The sequence below is a fragment of the Stylophora pistillata genome, chromosome 10, assembly GCF_964205215.1.
Source record: "Stylophora pistillata chromosome 10, jaStyPist1.2, whole genome shotgun sequence".
NCBI lineage: Eukaryota > Metazoa > Cnidaria > Anthozoa > Scleractinia > Pocilloporidae > Stylophora > Stylophora pistillata.
The window spans coordinates 28713998-28735590 of record NC_142528.1 but is presented as its reverse complement, the minus strand read 5'-3'; the positions used below and the strand labels follow the sequence as shown (position 1 = coordinate 28735590).

At 35.9% G+C, this 21593-nt stretch overlaps 1 protein-coding gene across 7 annotated transcripts; it reads right to left on the bottom strand.

Moving 5' to 3' along the window:
• Positions 1-561: 561 nt before the first annotated feature.
• Positions 562-21216, bottom strand: LOC111337217 (oxysterol-binding protein-related protein 8). Of its 7 annotated transcripts, XM_022943482.2 has the most exons (26): positions 20226-21216; positions 18286-19757; positions 18037-18112; positions 14673-14765; positions 10519-10622; positions 9766-9843; positions 9349-9450; positions 9170-9250; positions 8834-9041; positions 8555-8627; positions 8250-8320; positions 8072-8100; positions 7760-7814; positions 7445-7524; positions 6990-7055; positions 6631-6743; positions 6327-6408; positions 5905-6097; positions 5166-5264; positions 4024-4121; positions 3644-3733; positions 3501-3548; positions 3039-3151; positions 2691-2733; positions 2359-2513; positions 562-2248 (listed from the first exon to the last, which is right to left on the bottom strand). In XM_022943482.2, exons 2-26 carry the CDS (start codon positions 18406-18408, stop codon positions 1735-1737), a joined length of 2787 nt encoding a protein of 928 aa, XP_022799217.2. In that variant the 5' UTR covers positions 18409-19757; positions 20226-21216; the 3' UTR covers positions 562-1734. The 7 variants fall into 7 exon arrangements, with proteins under 7 accessions (XP_022799217.2, XP_022799218.2, XP_022799220.2 ...); XM_022943483.2 differs by having other exon boundaries at positions 19504-21213; XM_022943485.2 differs by lacking the exons at positions 18037-18112; positions 18286-19757; positions 20226-21216 and adding an exon at positions 17497-17956.
• Between the last annotated feature and the right edge of the window lie 377 nt (positions 21217-21593).

The window sequence follows — 21593 nt, the reverse complement described above, 5'->3', positions numbered from 1 at the left end:
ATGTACCAGAGCAGATAAAACATGCTGACTAGAAAAGCAATAATTAATATCAGTTAACAAATGTTGATTATTCCCCTATCTGTAAAAACACTGAAAATTAGAGGGGAACTGAAGCCTAAAAATGAACCATTTTTAAACTGCAGCTTATTGTTCAAATAGCAATGTTCGAGGGTTTTTTTTCAGTCTGGGCCCAACTTTGCCTCGAAAAAATAGTTTAAAGTGGCATTTTGGCCTCGTAGTACGGCGGCTCAGAAAAGCAATGTCAGCGGTCATATTAGCTCCCTCTTACGTCACTGTGGGGGAAGAAAGATAATAAACCCGTACTCTTCCTTCAGAAATTTGGTTTGGTTATGGAGTTATCGAAGTTGTGTGACTTGTAATGGGGATTAACTACGAAAATGAAATAGTAACAGTTGTTTTCCTTAAGTTGGTTCCCCACCACTGACGTCATAAACGACCACTGCTGACCTATTTTGGGCCAACGGTCTTACAGCCCCATAAAGCAGGAAAAAGGCAACTTCAAATAGAATTTTCTCATAAAAAACAAGAAGTGAACGAAAATGAATATCGACACTTTATTTTACTCCTCTAAAGCTAACTAGAAATGAATGCAAACAATATACCAACTTTAGGCTTCAGTTCCCCTTTAACTGCTACCCCTAAATGAGTCTTAAAGTTCTTCGGTTGCTAAAAAGTGACCAGGTTTGATAACAAGGAGACAGAAATTAAATATGTTACAAACCAAACTTAGCTTAGATCTTGTGCTATGAAATTAAATATGTTACAAACCAAACTGAGCTTAAATCTTGTGCTATGCAGGTGACCCTTAGATCCCTGATAAAAATTTTAACTTCAAGAAGCCCACTTCGTCATAATGAGTCGAAATTTTATCGTTAATCTTATTTACTAATTAGTAAAGATCATAAATAACTACTTCTATTTGATATCTTTGTTCTAAGTTTTATAAATATGGAGGTAAAATATCTTCGTCATTATTCCTTTTTTGTACAAATTTTCTTTTATTGAAGGGCAATCACTGAAATCTCTTTCATGTCCCCAACTAAAAGAAACTTTTTTCAATCCTTATTCAGCTTGATTTCAGGCTAATGGATTTTTAATACAATTTTAAATATATAATTATATATCTCTTCTAATTGCATTTGTTTGATGTGATTGTACCTTTATCATCAAGTACAATCTATTGGAGTATTCTTACAATCACAAAACAATTTCTTAACAATTTAACCAATAGCTATCACGAGATGTAACAAAAGGTTAGGGTTACAGTTAGGGTTAGGGTTGAAAAAACCAATATGAGCAGAAATGGGCTGTTGCAGATTATTGAGCAAACATAAGTTAGCTTTATATCTATCTTCTCTGACCACAAAAAAAAAAGACTTTCCATCTCTATTTCAAACAGAAGTATAACATCAGGTGTAAAAAAGACTTTCCATCTCTACTTCAAACAGAAATATAACATCAGGTGTAAAAAAGACTTTCCATCTCTACTTCAAACAGAAATATAACATCAGGTGTAAAAAAGACTTTCCATCTCTACTTCAAACAGAAATATAACATCAGGTGTAAAGATGACCACTCTTGCTTTTGAGCTTTTTCCCAATGTCAATGAAATTCAAACTATTTGGAACTGTGCACAACAAAGACAATCCATCCCTTCCAAAACCTTTTTCCATTTCAATTGAATAATTTGAGCCTTTGAGCAGCCATCCATGATCATCTACTATAATACCAATGGAAAAATCCTTGAGCTATAATGAACATCAACAGTAAGAGCCAGTCTTTGAACTGAAGAGTAGCAAGATCATCCTGATGAGAGGAGTAATGGCGACGCAAATCACTTCTAATTGCTCTCATTTGTTGAACACACTCCTTCTGTAGATCTTTGAGAGGTTGGAAAGCTTTCTCTAGAGCTGCAAGGTCAATGCCTTCCTTAACACTTGAATCATCATCATCTTCCTCAATGCTGCTGGAATGTTCAGCTTCAGGATCAGGTGTTGATGCTCCTGAGTGGTCAATGGAACTACGTCGTGAACCCTTTGCTTGGCCGTTACCTCTTGATCGACCAGATGAAGGCCCCTTTCGTTTTGAAATTGGCTTCTTATTTTCTGGTTGGATGCTGAGTAAGCTGGTTGTTCGTACCATGGGTGCTTTGAGGCAGTACTGTGTTTTGACAATTCCATCATTTTCGTATTCTTTCAGGTCTGTCATTGGATCCCACGGTCTTATACTACAAAAAATATATTTATATGATTGTTACAAAATAAACAAGCCTCGTGCTCTCTTGTCTCTAGAGATGATAGACAAAAAAAGATGATAGACTGTTAATCAATTGCTTACTCTCTGTACTTGTATAGCCATCGGTTGATAGCATTTGGAGCAGCTGGATCTCGCTCAAACAGTTTAGGAATCCATTCCACTCCATTTTCTCTTCTCTCACGGTGACCTTTCCGCTGTGCCTCCTCAAGAATGAACTTCTCATTTGTTGCTTTTTCCTGACATTTTTTTTAAAAAAGGTTGTTAGTATTGGTGTAAAGTTTTGTATTTGATTGGGTGATTGGTTTACAAGGCAGTAAGATATTTCAAGACTTATCAGAAAGTGTGGTGGTGCAAAAGCACTGCAACGCTGCTTGTCAAGTGAAAATTGTTGTAAACAAGACCAGCTCTCTTACCTGATCATTCACTTTAATAGCATCGCTAACATTTATCCAGAGCCTGTATGGGAATAGCAGTTTTAAGAGAGCAGTTAGACAATGACAGAAGACCAGCAGAATGACTTTGAATGGGTCACCTCCTACCAAAACATCAAATTATCAACCTCAGGGTTTGACAAATAAGTTACAGGACATGAATGTATAATAGCCAAGTGAGGAGACTTTAAAATCATATTGTAAGTAAACATTTAAGCAGTCCTCAGGTTTACAAAGGCTTTATGGTCATTTTGTTGTATTCCCAAGAGTCACATTACAAATATGTGAAAGTAAGAATTATATCTTATATTTAAGCAAAACATCACATACTTCTCTGATTCAAATTCTCCTTGGGCATTGTACTCCACCAAATGTCTGGGAAGTCTCTGCTCTCGGATTTCAGGAGTTGGGTCCCAAAACAGCTCAGGAAGAGGTTCTACCTCCTGAAGAATAAACACAAAATTCACCCCAATGACTTCCCAAGTAATCAAAATTATTTTTAGGGTCAAGTGGACAGTCTTTTTTTCTTTTGCAGACCATGTTTGCTAGATATGTTCCACACTGGGGAGGGGAGGGAGGAGTGCAACAGAGCCATATGCTTGTCAAGTGTTGCCCTGCCCCCCTTGAACCAAGTTTAGTAATTACCCAGTAGCTCTCCAATGATCTTCATTAACAATTGTAGCTTGAAGGATAGAACAATAATTGACATCACAAGGGCGTGAAGGGCCCACTGTTTGAATCTGAATCTCTCTGACTAGTACATAACTTAAAAGAATGTCTTTCTGTACTCACCCCTGCAGGAATTGGAGATTTAAGGTCTGTGATAAGAATCTCACCATCCTAAAAGGAAAAACAAAAGAAGAAATAATTTTCCATTTATTGGAAGATTTATGGCATAAACACAGACAAAAGGAATATTTTAAAGCAATACTCACCCACTTTCCTTCTATTCTGCACAGTGTTTCCTTTCCCATTTTAATCTTACCAGCAATATAATTTGATTCCCCACTTTTCTTCCAGAATGGCTACAATAATGAAAAAGATATGAATTTATTTGAGGGTTAAGTCAGCTGCTAAGTCTGGTATCCCATCTGACAGGAGCTGCAGTATTGCTACTTCCCATAAATGGTATCCCAATGCATCACATTTTCCCCCCAAAGTTTCCCTGATAGTTCACTCATCTGAATTTACACTCCTGGGCGATGTGCAGATAGAGCAAAGTGTCCTGCCTAAGAACACAGCACAAAGTCTTTAGAGGCTTTGACCCAAACCTCTTTAAAATTAGAGCTCCACTAAAAGAAACCCCTGTTCTCACCTTAAGTTTGAATTCAATTTCAGCCTTGTACCCAGTCTTCTCGCAGTTTATGGTAACAACTCCTCCTAACTCCATTGTTAGCGTGCCAATTAAAATACCTGATAATCAAGAGAATGATGCTGGTACTTGAAACAAACAAACAAAAAAAAGAACAGACAGTCAAAAAGAGCTTTTAGCTTAATATTTATAGTGTAAATGCTTGGTATGCCCTTTAATCCTGTCTATTCAGGGATACAGTTCTAGTCCCTATCACCTCAGTAATCAAGTTCAGTTAATGTTCAGGATAAAATTTGTTTTTATGTGGATCAACATAGTTTTGTAAGTAAGGTAAGTATCAGAAAATGGTAAAAACTAGCCTGCAGTGCAGGCGGATTCTGGCAGGGCGAGTGGCTATTCCCAACGGTTGTTCAGGTCGCCATCTTGAATTAGAAAAACAGTGGAGAGTTGGGGCAAGGCAAAAAGTTTAACTAGTGGGAGAGAGAGAAAAAAATTGGGGAAGGGGGAGGGGAAGAGAAAAGAAAAATCTGTTTTCCTTCCCTGTCCCCCCCCCCCACTCCGACATTCTCGCATTCTTGCCCGAATTCTCCCAGTCTGCAGTGAATCCAACATGGCAGCTAAAAACTCAAAATATGAAAACCACCAAAACTGCCTGCACTGCAGGCTATAAGTAAAAACCAAAATGTCTGCTTAAGTTGAAACTACTTTACAAGGTGATTTGGTGATTTAGTTATTGGAATGCTATTTTCTTCAACTTTCAAAAATGTTATTCAGTGGGTAGTGCACCGTCTCCTGCACCTATCAATTAGTTAATTTCGGCAAGGGACGTTAAAGAACCCACATCACGAGATTACTGTGATGTGGTCTGGCCTGTTTACTGGGAAGGGGGGGAGGGGGCATCTGTAAAAATTTCTCCTTTATTAATTGTAAACTGCCGCCAGCAGTCTGGAAAAGTCCCCCGCACAGTGTTGTAAAGCGCATTAGAGCATTTACATGGAAATGCGCTATAGAAATTGATCTATATATATTATTATTAGTGGATCTCCTTAAAGTCAGACTTTTACATCTCAACTGAAAAATTATTTAGATGCCTAAGACATCCCCACTGTAGGTTACCTCACAATACACTATTAAACAAAACAGACCTTTACAATGAGCATATGGTATACTCATGACATATTCCTCTCCAAACCTCAGCAAAGTCAAAGTAGCAGTCCCATCCAAAATGGCAGAGGATGAATTCCCTACAGTAGAAAATACACACTATGTCTTAAAAATTAGTAATTGAGAAGGGTTTATTGAATTGGATGGGACAAACATATTTTTATAGAAAATTTTAGCTTCTCTACATATTTAGTCTGCCTTACACAGCAATTTTCTTTCTTTCTAATGGTTAAATTTGGAAGCATACAACAAGTGAAGGAGATCTTACAAGATTCTGGTAAACAACCAAGCTTGCATTCTCACATGAAGATGTTCACACTTCAGTCAGATATATTTAACAATTATTCCACGAGCGCGCGTTGGATATGAGATGATAGATAGCCAACGAGGTGCATAGCGCTGAGTTGGCTATAATCATCTCATATCCAACAAGCGCGAGTGGAATAATTGTTTTATTAAAAACGTTATATTAAATTATTAAATTTTACTAAATTTTTAGCTCCCTTTTAATTTTAACCTGACACGTACGCTTACCATATTTGTGGCTTATGGTGTATTGGCTGATACACCATAATTGCTAAGCCAATAAAAAGTCTTGAATTGCATTATCCAATGATCTAGTTTTTAATAATTTTATAGCTAGACAAGTGTACTTAACCAAATCCACCTGAAAAAAAAAAAGGCTATGAAATAAAATATTACAATAAAACCAGCAGTTACCATAAAACTTGGACTTGGCCAGGCAGGAGCAGTTGACTACATATCCCTCTTTTCTATTAGACACATAGAATGCTGACACTGGAGGATGGTGAGAAACTTGTTCTGCTACAAAGTATGTCTTGGTACCATTAGGATTACCCCAGTAACAGCGAAATGTCTCACCAAGGATAGGATTGTAAGGTTTCTTCAAACCCTACAGAAAAACATCCGAAATATTGTTATTCAAATAACTGACATATAACTGATTATCAGTGATATGCACTCTGGTACCATACCATACCATTTGGATATTCAAGCTTTTTAACCATAAGTGAAATACAATACTACCTAATGGGACCTGAGCTACACTTTTTGATACAACTTGTCTTTAGAGGGCACAGCAACAATGTACAATACAGTACTAATTAATTTCTTTCACCAACCTTGGGTTTCTTGTAAAATCCTGACAAATACCACCTGACTACCTCCTTCATTCTGCTGTAGGCATCCTCCTCTCTTGCAGCTCTATGTAATATAATATAAAACAATATTTCCATTTATTACCATCTTTGTTGAGGGGAGCACTGTTATAAGGGTCTGTCATACAACCTTATTGTTAACTTTTCTTCTCACCTGGATACAATAAAAATCACTTAATAAGTTATAAAACCATTAAACTTGATATAGAATGCTGGGCATGTGAAACAGGAGTAAAACTTGTTCAAATAAATAGGTTTGTAAATTTACCTTGACAAAATGTCACTATGGAAATAGAAGTCTGAAAGCTTGTCTAAAAATGATCTTGGTTCCAGAATAAAGGTTGGTAAAGTCACCCTTGAAAGATCCATGCCTGGCTTTACCTGTTGAAAAATACACAAGGAAGTTTATATGGTTGGTGTTGACATTATTTTGGTAACTGCCAATCAAGCTTACAACAAAGTTCTGTGGCTACAGCTTAGTTATCATAGCATCCAACCAAAACAATTTTGAACTAGTTAGCTGCAAATCTTCTCCTCTATTCATCATGCAGACAATGAGAAGTCTCATCCTCATGGGATTTACTATGTTCCCTCTTGTCTCCAAAGGTCATTTAACTTTACACTGACCTGTTTCAAAAGAGCCCACAGAATACTTTTGTTTTCATCTTCAATCTCCTCTAGTGCCTCACCAGCCTAACAAAAACAATACTTAAACTAAGTAATGCTAAACTCTACAAATTATTTCTTTCCCTGCCTGCAGGCACACTTTGACTACACTTTTGGTCTGTCCAAAAAATTACAATTTCCAGTCAGTATATGATCTACAAGTACCATTAAACTCCATGAAAAAGGCAAAAGGGTTTTTTCTGATTTCATGGTACAGTGTATAATCTGCACTTGAAACCATGGCAAGCAACTCAAACAGCCACATGGTTAAGCCATGCATTTTAACATTTCTTAATATAGTATGGAAATATTTATTCTGTGAATGTAATGCAATTAAGCTGATTGCATAATGTGGTAAAAAGCCAAAATAGCTCTTAATGAAGAACTATTACTGATAATAGCCCAGACATTCTCACCTGTCCAAGATATTCCTCCCCTTTCTCTTCAACATAAACTGTTTCTTCAACAGGACCTTCTTCTATCTCTTCTCCGCCATCTGTGATTACAAAAAGCTTTAGATTTCAACAAGGCAACTATAAGAACAACACTGAGATTAATTAAGGAAGGTCATCTAATAATGGAAAATCTGACTGCTTGCTGGATAATGCACTGAAACTTTGAGAAGAAGTTTTATGAGGCAGTGACAAGAATGCTCAGACAATCAATGAAATCTTTGTGGATATATAGAGTTAAATTTACTATTTGTTTGGGCAAGAAATACATGTACCTACCTCTTCCAAGAGGTCCTATGGTGTCATCTAATTCATTATCTGAGTCAGATTTTTCCTATGAACAAAACACAGTAAAAAAAAATTTGGAAAATGTTAAGAACATTAAAATGGTACTATAAAATTACATTTTTAATTAGCTGTTAGCATTAGAATAAGGACACTGTCAATTGTTATGAGGGGTGTTGTAAGAACAAACACATGCACACACGAAAAAAACTTGTGTAACAAAATAGGGAAAAGAAACCGGCAAACATTCTTCTCAAGTTAGAAAAGATAAGAAGATTCATAAATAATACACAAATTATCTCTAACCATTCCATCATTGCTGTCATCATCTTGATCTGTTAAAGAAGAAAAAAAGCCATATTTACCAAACAAATTGTACATACAGGTGCCCTACACAACCCTTCTACAATCAGGAATCAATCCAAAAACAAACTAATGCATCATGAAAAGATGACAACCCTCAAACAAGTGAGAAATAACTTACCTTGAACAGCTGGTATTCCACTGTCATCCTCTCTGTCTTCCTTGTCATCTTTACCATACAGCTCACTTAACCTTTCAGCATAAAAAAAGGTCATGTCACAATTTGGTTCTGTCCTGGTGTACCGGTTCACAAGGGAATTACCATTGTTCTTTCTTTGTTTAGGAGTCATTGATTAGCTGTTGTGTATTGTTCGGTCTTTTGTATCGGCTCTCGTGAACCGGTACATGAGGACAGAACCCACAATTTTTTATTAAATTTAAGCACCAAAGAGGATCAGATCAAAGATTCTTCCTTTTCAGACGTACATTCCTTTGTTGTCTTTTTGAATGCTGTATCCCTGATTCTGAGCAACTTCTAAAGCATCTAACCAGCACCGTCCTGTTCAAATAAAAATGTAACAGTTGTCTTAAGCTAATGTAATGTTCACGCAGGTTTGGGCAATATTCAAGCAGAGAACTGTGACTGATGCAAAGATGTCATACCAGCCCTTGAGGTGTGATAGTCTGGTTAAGGGAAGTACTTAGAGTAGCTGACAATCTATGCAGAAGTTGTCATCAGGGTATGATATCATGTGCAACACTTACCATCAGATTCAGAGTCTGCTCGTAAAATAAGATGATCCTTTGGCATGGGTTGAGCAATCGAGCCAGCCAGCTCTCCCTTAGGTCCTCTTGTAGCCCACATATAGTGCTCAAGTGGATGATATATTTTAAAGCAGAATCCTTCTTTCTTCGACGGTCTTTGTAAAATCTCACAGCCATTCAATAGAACAGTGCCTACCCACTGGCCATGCTGTAGGCAGAAAGTAAAGCTGAGTCACAAACATTCTTCATGGTATATTGACCGTTATGAATTACAAATGCACCTGAAATAAAATACCTTAATTTTTACTTAAAAAATCATTTTAAAGTAGTTCATACCTTTGAACTTTTGTAAATAAGCAGCATACCAGGTTTAACAACACACCAAAATTTCTGCCAGCCTTTCAAAGTGCCACGAACCTTACATTTCACAAAAAATTTGATTAAGAATGTGCAAAATTGTACAAATGATTTCACATCAAAGTTACAGAAAAATGACTGCTACAAATTATCCTCACCTTGAGCCAAGAGGAAAGTATAATCACTGAAGGGTCTTTCAGTGCACTAGCCAACTCTTTTATTCTGCGTTTCTGTTCTTGTCTATAACTCTCTTTCATTGCCTTGAAAGAGAAAGTATATGAAAAATGATATGCAGAAATAATTATAATGCAAGTATACACTGTGTCAAAAAGACCACTGAAAAGTGCTGTAATTTGTGCACTCTGAGCACATATTCCTTGATTTTTCCTTTAACATGTATCTAACATTTCATGCTTTGGGTCACAACTAATAATGTCATCCAATTCATTAAGGGTCTGCCTTCGCCATAAAGTTTATGTTACTTCAATCATAAACACATAATATTTAACTGGCCAAGACTTGTTTAACCAGCAAAACCATTCATGGAAATATTACCCTAAAATGGCCAACTTTACCTTAAAACTTTCCTTGGAAGTTTTTCTTGGAAATGATGGAGATTTGTCTGGCACAGAGAGCCTTTTTTCCAAACTCTGCTACAATTTCAAAATTGATTCAATATTAACAGCAGCATACAAAGAACTATATCAAATAAGCCAAACTAGCAGAATCAAAATTTTCAGTAATTAAGCTTTTAGCACAAAGCAAATACAAGTCTGTTAATTTTTTATATGAAAACTGATAAAAATTCTAATTCAACAAATTTTTGAGTTGAGAATAGAAAATCTGTCTCTTTCTGTGCAAATATTATTGAAGGATCCAATAAAACATAATTTCTGATTCTTCTTGATTTGAAACAGAAAACATTTCTGGTCATGTAAGTGCCTCTGTCAGTGAACTTATAAGTTGCAAGGAACTTTCTAAAGAGATCATGCGTAAACTCTCCAAAAACGTTGTTACTGAAACAAACTTTGACAGAGTGATTAAGTAACTGAAGAAGACATGCTAAAATACGAATTTTTGTCTTTCCTACACATCCACTACAAAGATGTTCTCTGCAAAGTTTACATGAACTTGAAATGACTTCAGTGTCTTTTTCTGACATTAAACCCCCACTCTAAGTCAAGGAGAAATTTTGAACTACATTACATTCTACACCTTTGATGTACAGTTTGATAACTACAAGCAAGTTGCTATTCAATTCAAGACTCTTAATTCGATCAGTACATAATTTGGATATCACTCAGTGTGACTGCTTAAGGAATATTCACCAGCCTATCTCTATCTTTGTCCTTCTTATCCAGCTTGACAGCAGGGGTTGAATTCCTTGGACTCGGACCATCAAATTTAAAACTACTTTCTCCTTCATCTTTTACTGAAAAAAAAAAAAAAGAGGAAGAGAAATGTTGTTAAAATGTTGCTTTAGGGTACAAAATCCGGTTGCTTTATCTGCATAAAAATATCTTATAGGTTAGAATGTTGATTTACAGCTAATTCTGAACTGTTTTTAGTTTAAATATGTATCACTGCAGTAGGGAATTATTGAATGGATAAATCAACTTCAAACTATTTGATTTGCATTTTTTCCTGCTCAAGATAATACTGTGACACTACCAGTGTGAAACAGAGAAAACATGAAAAAAGCTGTATACATTGTACATGGGGACAATTTTAAAACTACAACATCTATCAAATTCAGTTTGAACCCTTTTAAACTCCATATTATGGTGTATAGAAAGTTTCTCCAAAATCTTTTTGTCCTTAAAATTATTATCACATATATACCATGATTACATTACAATATCCTTTCTAAAAAGGAATCAAAATAATTTAGAAACAGCAATAATTCAAACTCCTTGCTATATTTGCTACCAAAGTTATACAGTTATTTAACTTGACTGTTTGAGCAAATGTTACTTTGAACTAATTGTGGCTTGGGGTTTATTAACATTGACTGTGGTAAAATACAATCACAGGAGGTTTTTGATTGTCTTCCACCAACTAAAAAGTATGAGAGGTAAATAGCACTCATAACAATCTGGTTTCACTGTCCTTTATTTCAGACAAAGAAGAGGAATGCAAAAAATTTGATAATAAAATAATAGAAGCTGAACAAAACATTTCAATAAAACCAAAATAAACTGGATCCATACATCAACCAGCCCCGGCTCCTGCACTGTACCAGACTTTTTTCAAACCCTTTTTACAACATAATGAAATTTCAGTTACCATTAAGTTCCATCTTGGCCTCTAATGCCATTTAATCTGGCTACAGCAATAAAATGTAAAAAGAAGAATATATTCGTTCACTGGACAATTTAATTTCCAATCTGATTGTGATTAATCTTTCATTGCTGATTGATTATAATACTTTCTTTATTCAAGCAAGAATTGAAATTTTCCACAGATACAAATACAATACAAGACATTTCCACTGACATTAAAAAGCCATCATTAGGTTTTTCAGGGCAAAATAATATAACTTAACCATTAAAACATGTAGCTCAGAAAGCCGCAACACTTCATCTAAAGTCTTTCATGCAATTGGAATTTTTCCTCCTCATACCAGCTGTCAAAAAAGATAATCTACACCACAATTCATTAGTGCTATTATCATAACACTGAATTCAAAGTGTATATACACCATTCATGATAAACTTTCTCTGACTTATTGAAGTTGGGGCAGCCAAAAAACATTTAATTCCTAATCAAATTGAATTTGTAAAATTCTGAGGTCACATTGACAAGAATGTGAAAGAGAAATCACTGTGGCAAACTACTAAGAAATCAAATGACAACAATTCATGAAATAAGGCTTATCCTCCTTTGCTTTCAGATCCATTCCAAAATATCATAATCACGAAAGAAAGCCTACTTTCAAATCAGGAAATAATGTTACCCAAAATTTTTCCAAGCTATAAATTTAAGTTTAATGAATTTAAAGAAAAAAAAACTAACAGAAATCATAATAGAGACATGAAGGTGTATAAACACAATGACTCAATTTTACATCAGCAAAATATTCAGACTACTGGATGGCTCTTTCACTGAACTCTAGAAAATATCGCGTCTAATTATATGCCCCCTGTGTTTGCATGCACAGTTCAACAATAAACATTATTAACTACAATCTGAACGTACCTTGTCTCCGTTTACCCTTATCCTTCCTTGCCAACATAACAAGTTAAAATGGAAGTCCCCAAGTACCACAATAAAATTATGTTGAAAACACATTAAATTGAGCTTGAAACAACAGTTTTCTTTTCTTAAAGATAATAATTTCCTGTTACAAGCAAGATTACCCTTTCCCAAGAGAGCTAAGAGTACATCTCTGAATAAGCCATAATCCAAACATTTTCATCCACACAAAGCTATAACCAATCAATTACCTAAGAAGGCAAATGTGTGGTATCAACAAAATCTTCCTGAAATATGAATTATTCAAAAGCCAATAAAATCTTACACATTCAGACTAGACCTTTAATTCAAATTTTAAATTGAACATTTTAGCGGCATTTTCATTTGTGCTTCATGCATATCAGTGCGCCCATATGCTCCTTTTTACAATGAATAATGCAACAACAAATGGCAAAAAGAAAGCAAAGAAAGCTACAGCCAGCCAATTTAAGACTAAAGGAACAAAATTGGATGACATAATTTCAGACATCCTGTTCTGATCAAAACAATTTTAATGGATAATGTCTATTCAAATAATGTCAAATACACTGTCATCTAGAAAAAGATGTACAGAAACTCAAATCTAGAAGGAAAACCTAATGACCGTGTGCATGACTTTAAAGGTGAAATAGTTTTATCAGACATGTTTAAGTCTATTTTTCTTTTGCAATATGTATGAAGTACGATTCTGCAATTACCTTATCATAATTTGAGAGGAAGTACAACTAAAGTGGAAAGGTTTATAAATTTTCTATTGAAATGAACTGCATTTATGTTAATTTAACAAGAATTTTACCTTTTGTTCATTCAACCCTTGAAATATATTGGTACACAAGTGATATCATGACACAACCCACAAAATTTTCATAAAACAATGCAAATTTGTTGAGATTTATATATCACAGAGTTCATTTCAGAATTTCGGCCAAAAATAAAATCCTTTTTTAATCACATTACACAAGGCACAAACATCAAATACCAAGACAGTAAAACAAAATTTGACAACAAAGCAAAAAAAAAAAAAAAACAATTGTAGTTACAGTATATTAAAATGTATTTAAACAGAATGATTTACTGTGTTTATCTAATAAATTGAAACAACAACTAAGACACTTTTAACGGCCCTTGGGCTAAGCCAGATATTTGGGTTTCTTAGTGTGTTCCCCTTTCTACCAAGGAGTTTGTTATCACTGGTTATCACTGGTTATCACTGTGATAAAAATAACCTTGATAAAAGTTAATACCAGAATCACCACTTTTACCATAAACTTTTCCTTTTAGGGTGTAAACTGGTACATTTTGCAGAGAGTATGGCCAAAATACAGTCATGAAACAAAGATAATTCAGAGAGAATTCAAGACAATGTAAGGTGAACAAGGTTTGGGGAGAAATTTTAGCAAATGGCACGATCATGCATAAGAACTAATGAGCTCTTTCTGACAGAGGTATGGGAACTTGTTCAAATTTCTTCAATTCCTTGTTCATAATAAATTGATGTAATCATGGCAGACATTGAGACTCCTTTGCCAATATTTTGGGGATAATTGTGAGCTTGTGAGAAATTGTGGTTGTGAAAGAAAAGCCTGAAAAAAATATTTGAAACCCTTCTACACTAACAGAAAAAACACAAAACAACCCGGAACCCATATTTATAAAACATTGTGCCTTTACCAAAAAACAATATGCACTAAACACATTTAAAAGCTAAGGATAAATTTTACCCAAATTGATCAATCAGAGTGCTTTCTTTCCTTACATTTTGGCCAACAAGAGGGGACTTTACAACAAGCAATTTGCAAAATAGAACACATATAAATGGGTTTGGTTGTTTGAGGAACAGATAAATGTAACTCCCTCACAATTTATGGACAGCTGCTATCCCCTGCACTTTGCTATCTGCGGGATAGCTAGGAAGTTACCTACTGAACAGTTTGATCCTCAAACAAAACCATGAATGAGTTCATTAACAGCAAAAGAAACAGTGCATACTGGCTCCCATTCAGAAACAAATAAATTTCCAAGTGAAGGAGAAGGTGTGGATTACAATGTTCTTAAATTGACCTAATGGCTACAGCTTGCCCCAGATCTCTCATTGCTTGGATGAATACACAAAGCTTAAGGATTTCAAAAAAATCACAGAAAGTAACAGATTAAACCAAATCCAAAAATTTTCCAAAAAGAGCACAGAAAACTAGAATTTTATGGGATTATAGGTACACTTTAAGTATTATATAAGCCTGTAACATACCCAGTGGACTTGACTGTGTGCTATGGTCTTCTTCACCATTTTCAATGTTAGATTTACCTCGTGATAAACTTCCCAGAAGAAGTGCAGTGTCAGCTGAAGCAACAAGAAAAAATTAATAACATTATTTTGAGCCATGGCATTTTTCCAAAAATTAAGTATGAAACACACAAATCACTTTAATTGATCTGTTACTGCATGAATTTCTTATTTTTAACCATCATGCAGTCTCAAACAATTTGAAGGAGAGATATCAATAATAATAATAATAATAATTAACGTATAAAAAAATATTAAAGTTTTATGCAAAACATATGGCAAAATTTCACAAGAGCGATGGACAAGGTGTGACAAAAACAATTTGCATTCTTCTTGGAAACTACTTAATTAATAACTCCTTTGTAAAAGAAAAGTTGAAAGATTATGTAACTTTGACATGTGTAACAACAGACTGATATACAATTGAACTTTCCTGTCAGTTTTCCCAATCCCTTACCCTTCCTTCGTTCTCTACTTACTTAGGGTTACTAGCGACAGGACAGGCCATGCTCTTGAGAAAAAAAGATTCATATCTTTAGTCATATTCAGCATACAAAAGGGGAAATGTTTTTTGATTCTATTAATGCAGTATAAATATCAAAAAAAATCACATCTAACAAGGCATGACATCACTTTGAAAGCTGGGAATGACTAACACAGATTCCACAAAATAACAACACCAATAATGTAATGGTTGAGACATTGTTCAATCACACAGGATTCCACAATTCAAAGCAACTTCTCACATGAATATCACATTGATTCAACTCAGGCCCAGGAAAAGGGAATTGTACAACAACCTATCTACAGACAAATCAATATAAAAGCTACTTGAATGATGACAAAGCAATGCATAGCTTTTCATGCAAATCTTGCCACCCCCATTTAAGTATTCAAAATAACCACAGGTTGCTACTCATTCAGTTGTCAAAATCTTGACAAGCTGGGAATCAAATTGAGAAGTTTGCACTAACTCATAACTTTAAGAGTAATTTATATGGATTCATGAGGAAGTATTTTCACAGAGCAGGCAGTATTTGTGGTGCCAAAGTTTGGATGCATCAAACACATTCAAGGCCATGGTGATTGTGCAGCACATTATCATAACAATAAAACGTTGTGGTTATTTAGACTCAGAAACAAACTGTTTTTGAGTTATTAAAGATACATGATAGCCAAATATATTTCTATGAATATCTATTATCCTCTTCAAATAGCTCTTAGCAGTAGATAAAGTTCTAACCTTATAACACTTGCAACAAGCACTAGACTTAAACCTCAAAACGAGGTACCCAAGTTTACATACAAAGTGAAATAAACTAATGCTATAATCATACGTAAGGAGTTGACGCATTCTAGCTCCAGATAAAACAAATGGAAAAATGTTATCGGGAAGTGACGCTGACACTAAATCAATGCATTTGTGATCTAGTGTAAATTTTATCGCTCTTTAAAGGAGAACAGCACCACCGAATAATTTAGAGTGTTAATTTCCGAAAAGATGTCTAGATTCCTAAAACCTATAGCATATAAGTGACATAGTTATCAGTTGCTGTCACAAAGAACTTTTGACTGAAACCAGAGCATACAAGGAAATCAATAAGCCTTTTCACACTATATCACACTGATTCAAACAACTAAGAAAGGTCGTGTAGAAAATCTCGCTTTCAATATTAAAACTCAGTTAATACACAATGCTCAATGTTGTTTTCAGTCACTTACCAAGCGAAAAGGAACGGAACTTTTTCCTTTTTGGAGTGTTTTTGATTTTCTTTCCTTCTCCAACACCCCCTTTGAAATCATTGGCGTTATTAGTCGACATTTTTCGGACAAAACTTAGGAGAACGCCGGTAGAAAGCGCATAACCGAATTTGCTCTGTTCCTAACAACGGCAAATGAGAACCAGTTCCGTTGGCTAACCGCAAAAAGTTCTGGGACTATCCAACCCTTTGCATCTCACAAATAATTCATTTCCTCTTTGACGAGATCACAGACGGCAATATTTTGCTACTTGAGTCATAAAAACAGCTATACTTCTTTCAGTGGAACCCCTACAGCATAACACAAAGGAAAACAGTCTATAGTTGTTCAGCGCAAAAGAAATAAAAGGTTGCAAACTTAAGGTTCTATGCAAATTCAAAACGAAAATTTTAAAGGATGTTTTTATTTCACTTTCCTGAAGCACTGATTCTTCCCTAAAAGCAATAATCATGTTTATTCATTTCAGCAAAGAAACAAAAATCTTAATACATACATAATCAAATCATATATTCGCGAGAACTGAGTCGTTACCGAGCTGAAGAGCGTGGCTAACTTTCCTGTTAATTACCGATATATTTGAGAGGAGTCGACGTTTTAAAATGAGTCGCCTATGGAAAATGGAACGTAAAATTAATACCCTTTAAGGAAGGGAAAAATAAGTTAGAATAAAACGAACCCACCTAACAAAGATAGATCACTGCTCGCCAAAAAGTTCATATTTGGGGGTGTATCTAACCTGACTCGAGCTCACCAATACTTTTGACAAAACAAACAAATTATTTCTTACCTTTCAAGCTAAATATTAAACAGATTTTTATAAAAATTATCATAATCGATCTGGAAAAGTAAAGAGCAAGGGCAAAATTTTGTATGGATGTGCATCGTTACCTACGATATTCAGTCTAGGGGGGATTTGTGATCCTGAGATGAGTGGAGGTGAATTGAGCGATCTCTCCCCAGACATGAACGTATTCCCAGAGGATCGCAAAAGACCAAAATAGAGTAAAAGAAGAAAAAAATTGAGCACCTTTCTCCTCGTTTTTTCGTGCACTCATTTCTAGGTACAATCCACCAACTGACTTGGAAGACCAAGACCTGACCCGTCGGTTCGCAATTCAAACTACTTCAATATGGCGGACTATGGCAACACGACTCAGCAGAAAATTGACGTCAATTTCCAAGCCAGAAGAGATTGACAAAGGCAGAACTTTGCATATTTTAAAAGTAAGTCAATGTTGATTTTATGCCAAGGGCACTAGTGCGAAAGCTTTCGGTTTCAGAAGGTAAAGCTTTCGGTTTGGTAGTGGCCAGTAGTCGATAAACGGTCACCGTTATACCGGCAATCGAAGATATCCGCGCCCGCTGTATTACACAAATTTTACGTTTTCCCATGTCATTACGACATTTCCGGTGAAACCTTGAGCTGCGACCTCCCACCCCTGACTGAACGCTTTGATATCGGTAATATTACCCGATAGAAACTCTAAATGTGGAAATTGGCCCTTCAGGTGCTCGAATACAAGCACAAATTACTGAACAAAAAGGCGTTGAGGCTTTTATTTCATACCCCGATGTACAGGAACAAAACCAGTCGCTAACGAGTCTTCGATCTCACTGCAGTCGCTTTCTGCAGAGCTGTCCGTCTGAAAATGAAAACAGAAGAAATCTATGCGTCATTTGATATTGTTAAAATATAGCTGATATGATAATTATAAACAATCATTCTGTAGCAACCTAAAGTTTACGTAGACCGTACAAAAACCACAGCATTAAAATGAATAAGAAATCATCATATTGTTTTGGTTACGGGACTTACATCGTAACCACTCATTCCCCTGGTACGTGGTTCTCTCATACCACTTTCTCGCTCAAATTCGAACGGATTCTCGTCGGACGCCCTAATTGTTGGCGTGAACAGCGTAGAGTCGTTGAGATTCATACCACTTTGTCTGCTTTGTCCCGCGTCAATGGCTTACAACTAACGTAATGCACATGTAAATTTTCCCTAGTACTGAATAAATTAACAAAACATCGACTCTCAGGGGTGGTGGACGTGATCATTTCCCCTCTTAAGAGGAATTTTTTTTCTCAGTTCTTAAATTATCATCGTGACGGTTCGAGAAGTCAAATCTAAAAACAACCTAGCGAATGAACATAATCCAGCCAGGCAAAGCTGTTTCCGGCAACTTAATTATGGTAACTACAAAGGTAACTACCACAGGCGTTAGTTGGTTGTTTGTTTCTTCTTGACGTATCGCGGGGAGGGGAGGGCAATTGTCGAAAGTTGTTTTCTGATTCTGATTGATATCTGAGTACCGTATATTGTATGCTGTTAAAGAGCCAAAGGGCAGTTAATGTCAAGAACAGTTAGAAGCAATCATCGAAACAATGATCAAGCTCATGTATACAAAGATGACGTCATTCTCAGACCCCTTCAGTTATTTGGTGTTGAAAGTAATCTGGGATTAGAACTAAGATAAACAGCCCCATAGGTTCACTTGCAAAGTTGTCCATAACAAGACAAAGGTTGACAAAGTACTCCTTTTTTATGATGAATTGTTTTCATTGCAAAGCATTCCCATTGGCTAGATACCCTTACTATCCTTTCTTAGGATACGCCTTACCCCGTGTTTACACTCAAGCTTTTACCAAGGTAAACATTAGGGACCTTGGCCGGGTTGTTCAAAGGTGGGTTAAAATAACCAAGGATTAGTGTGAAATTAGATTTCATATCTGAAAGCTTTAAAAAAATAAAAAAAAATTTCAGTTTAATTCCATTTGTCTACAATTTGATAATTGAATGCTCTAATAAAATGGGAAAATCATCCCGAAACCACTTTTGAACAGAGAAATATAGAAACCTGGATTAAATTTTAAACATGGGTTAGCACTAATCAGCCTTCGAACAACTGGGCCCTTAAGATTTGAAGAAGGCGTCTTCTTCTGGGACTTCACGGCATATAAATGCCTGGGGTTAGAACACCGTTCTTTGTACGGGAATTTAGACTTAAGAGAAGGTAAACAAGACGCGAACCTTTTCCAGCCCCTGGTCGAGAATAGCGTCCTTCAGGAAAGCGCGGGTCAAACTTCTTTTAAGTTTTCGCGAGGAAATCATCAATGAGGATGAATTTATGTTGTTGTATGATGTTAACGAGTCGAAAAATCCACAGTATCTCTATTGGAATTATGAAAGATTTACATTGCAAGATAAAAGTGAGACAGAGTGTAAGACAGATTTTCGCTTCGAAAAATACGACATCCCTCTCTTGGTTGATATTCTTGGCTTACCTGACGAAATATAATTAAAATCCTAAACTTAGCTGGACTCTGATAAAGTACAAAAAAATTGATGTAATGGAGGCTTTCGAAATAGTATTCTTTGTAGTGGGATGAAACTTGCATGGATAATAAATATGATAGTCTTAATTACGTGAGACTCAAATCACTTTAAAGGTAAGCCGAGAAAACAAGCATCTCCGATATAGCTATTCTCAAGAGTAACAAGTAAATTACCAATTCATGAATAAATCGGTAATACATGGCAAACAGGAGGAAAATGTATCGAGACTTCAATAGAAAGTTCGCAGCGCTCGAAAACTTTTGATTAAGCTCGCTGTAGAAACTGCGAGTTTGATTTCTGAATATAACTACACTCTACTTACATCAGCCGACCTCTCACATGACATGATAAATTGATGCTCAACAGGATAAATTTTTCCATTCTCTTTGTAAGGAAAACATGTGGAGTCTACTTACTCGGAACTGGAATCCATCGTCTATCTCTGTTTTGTCTATATCTATTTTGTACAATCTGTTAACAACAGATTGTAGAAATTAACAGCGAAAACGGCGAAAGAAATGAATAATTTCGGCTCCAAAACCAAACACATACTCACGTTTTGTGCACGACGCGAAATTTAAAAAATGGCGTACTCACCACAAAGGTCTCTATTAACTGACTAAACCTTGGTACATTTGTACAGTGTTTATACTGGCTCAAATAACTAAATCTGTCATTAATCACAATCTAATCGAATTGGTGGCAAATTCTAAATCCACACATAAAATTCTCGCGTTTAACAGAGAAACTGTGGCTCTTGTGGTCCTCGCGTTTTATTTTCCTGTCCTTGATCAGCAAACCCAGGAATCGAGATTGCAGTATGCAGCTCTTACTTCTGTAGCACCTAAAGAGATCGAGGAGAAAGCGATGAATTCTGCTACAAATTGCCCCTCGCAAGACAAGGCGCGTTAGACGTGCGTGGTCGTGGCCGTGGCCGTGGCCGTGGCCGTGACCGTGGCCGAGAAACAAATTCTGGTTCGAAACTCTATTAAACGGAAATTCTGCTGAAGAATGGTGGAAGGAGAACTTTAGAATATCATGACGTATGTTTTTTGCCATAACGTCTTCGTAGACCGAAACCAAACGTGAAAACGTGGTCTCGAAAACGCGATCGAATGAGACTGGCACAATCCTGACACCGTAGGATTTGAAATTCTATGCGACCGCAAGCGGATTTATCTGTCATCCAAACCTTGGTTACCTTGCTTGCTCGCAGGGTAAACCGAACTTTTAAATTTACCTCAGTTAACTTTCTATTGTCTTCAGCGGTGTTTACCAGGGTATCAGTGGGCGTTTACATACGAGAAATATTTACCTAGGTAAGTTAACTCCAATACCTCGATAGCACGCTCAAGTATAAACATGGCCTTACTAAGGCAGGGGTCGCTCTAACGCTTTTGGTGTTTACATTGGACTTAAAATCTGTCATCGCATGCTTGCGACAAGTGCGACCCTTTTGTCACGACCAGACATAACTATGTCCGAAGGACCAAAAGGTAAAAAAAAAAAAACCGATGTCCTGCCTCGAAGAAGGTCATATCTGGCCGATTGGAAAATGAAAATGCCGGAATTCGGAACCGGAACTGGAATACTCTGGATACCCGGAATTCCCGGAATGACCGAAAAATAATAAATTTTAAAATAATAAAAGTAAATTAATAAATATATAAGAGTATTGATGATTAAAAATTAATGGTAAGTTCACAACTTAATCAAATAATTTAACATGATTTTTTTCTCTGAGGGTCCCAAAAAAAAAAAAACACTTACCGGCACTGCTAATG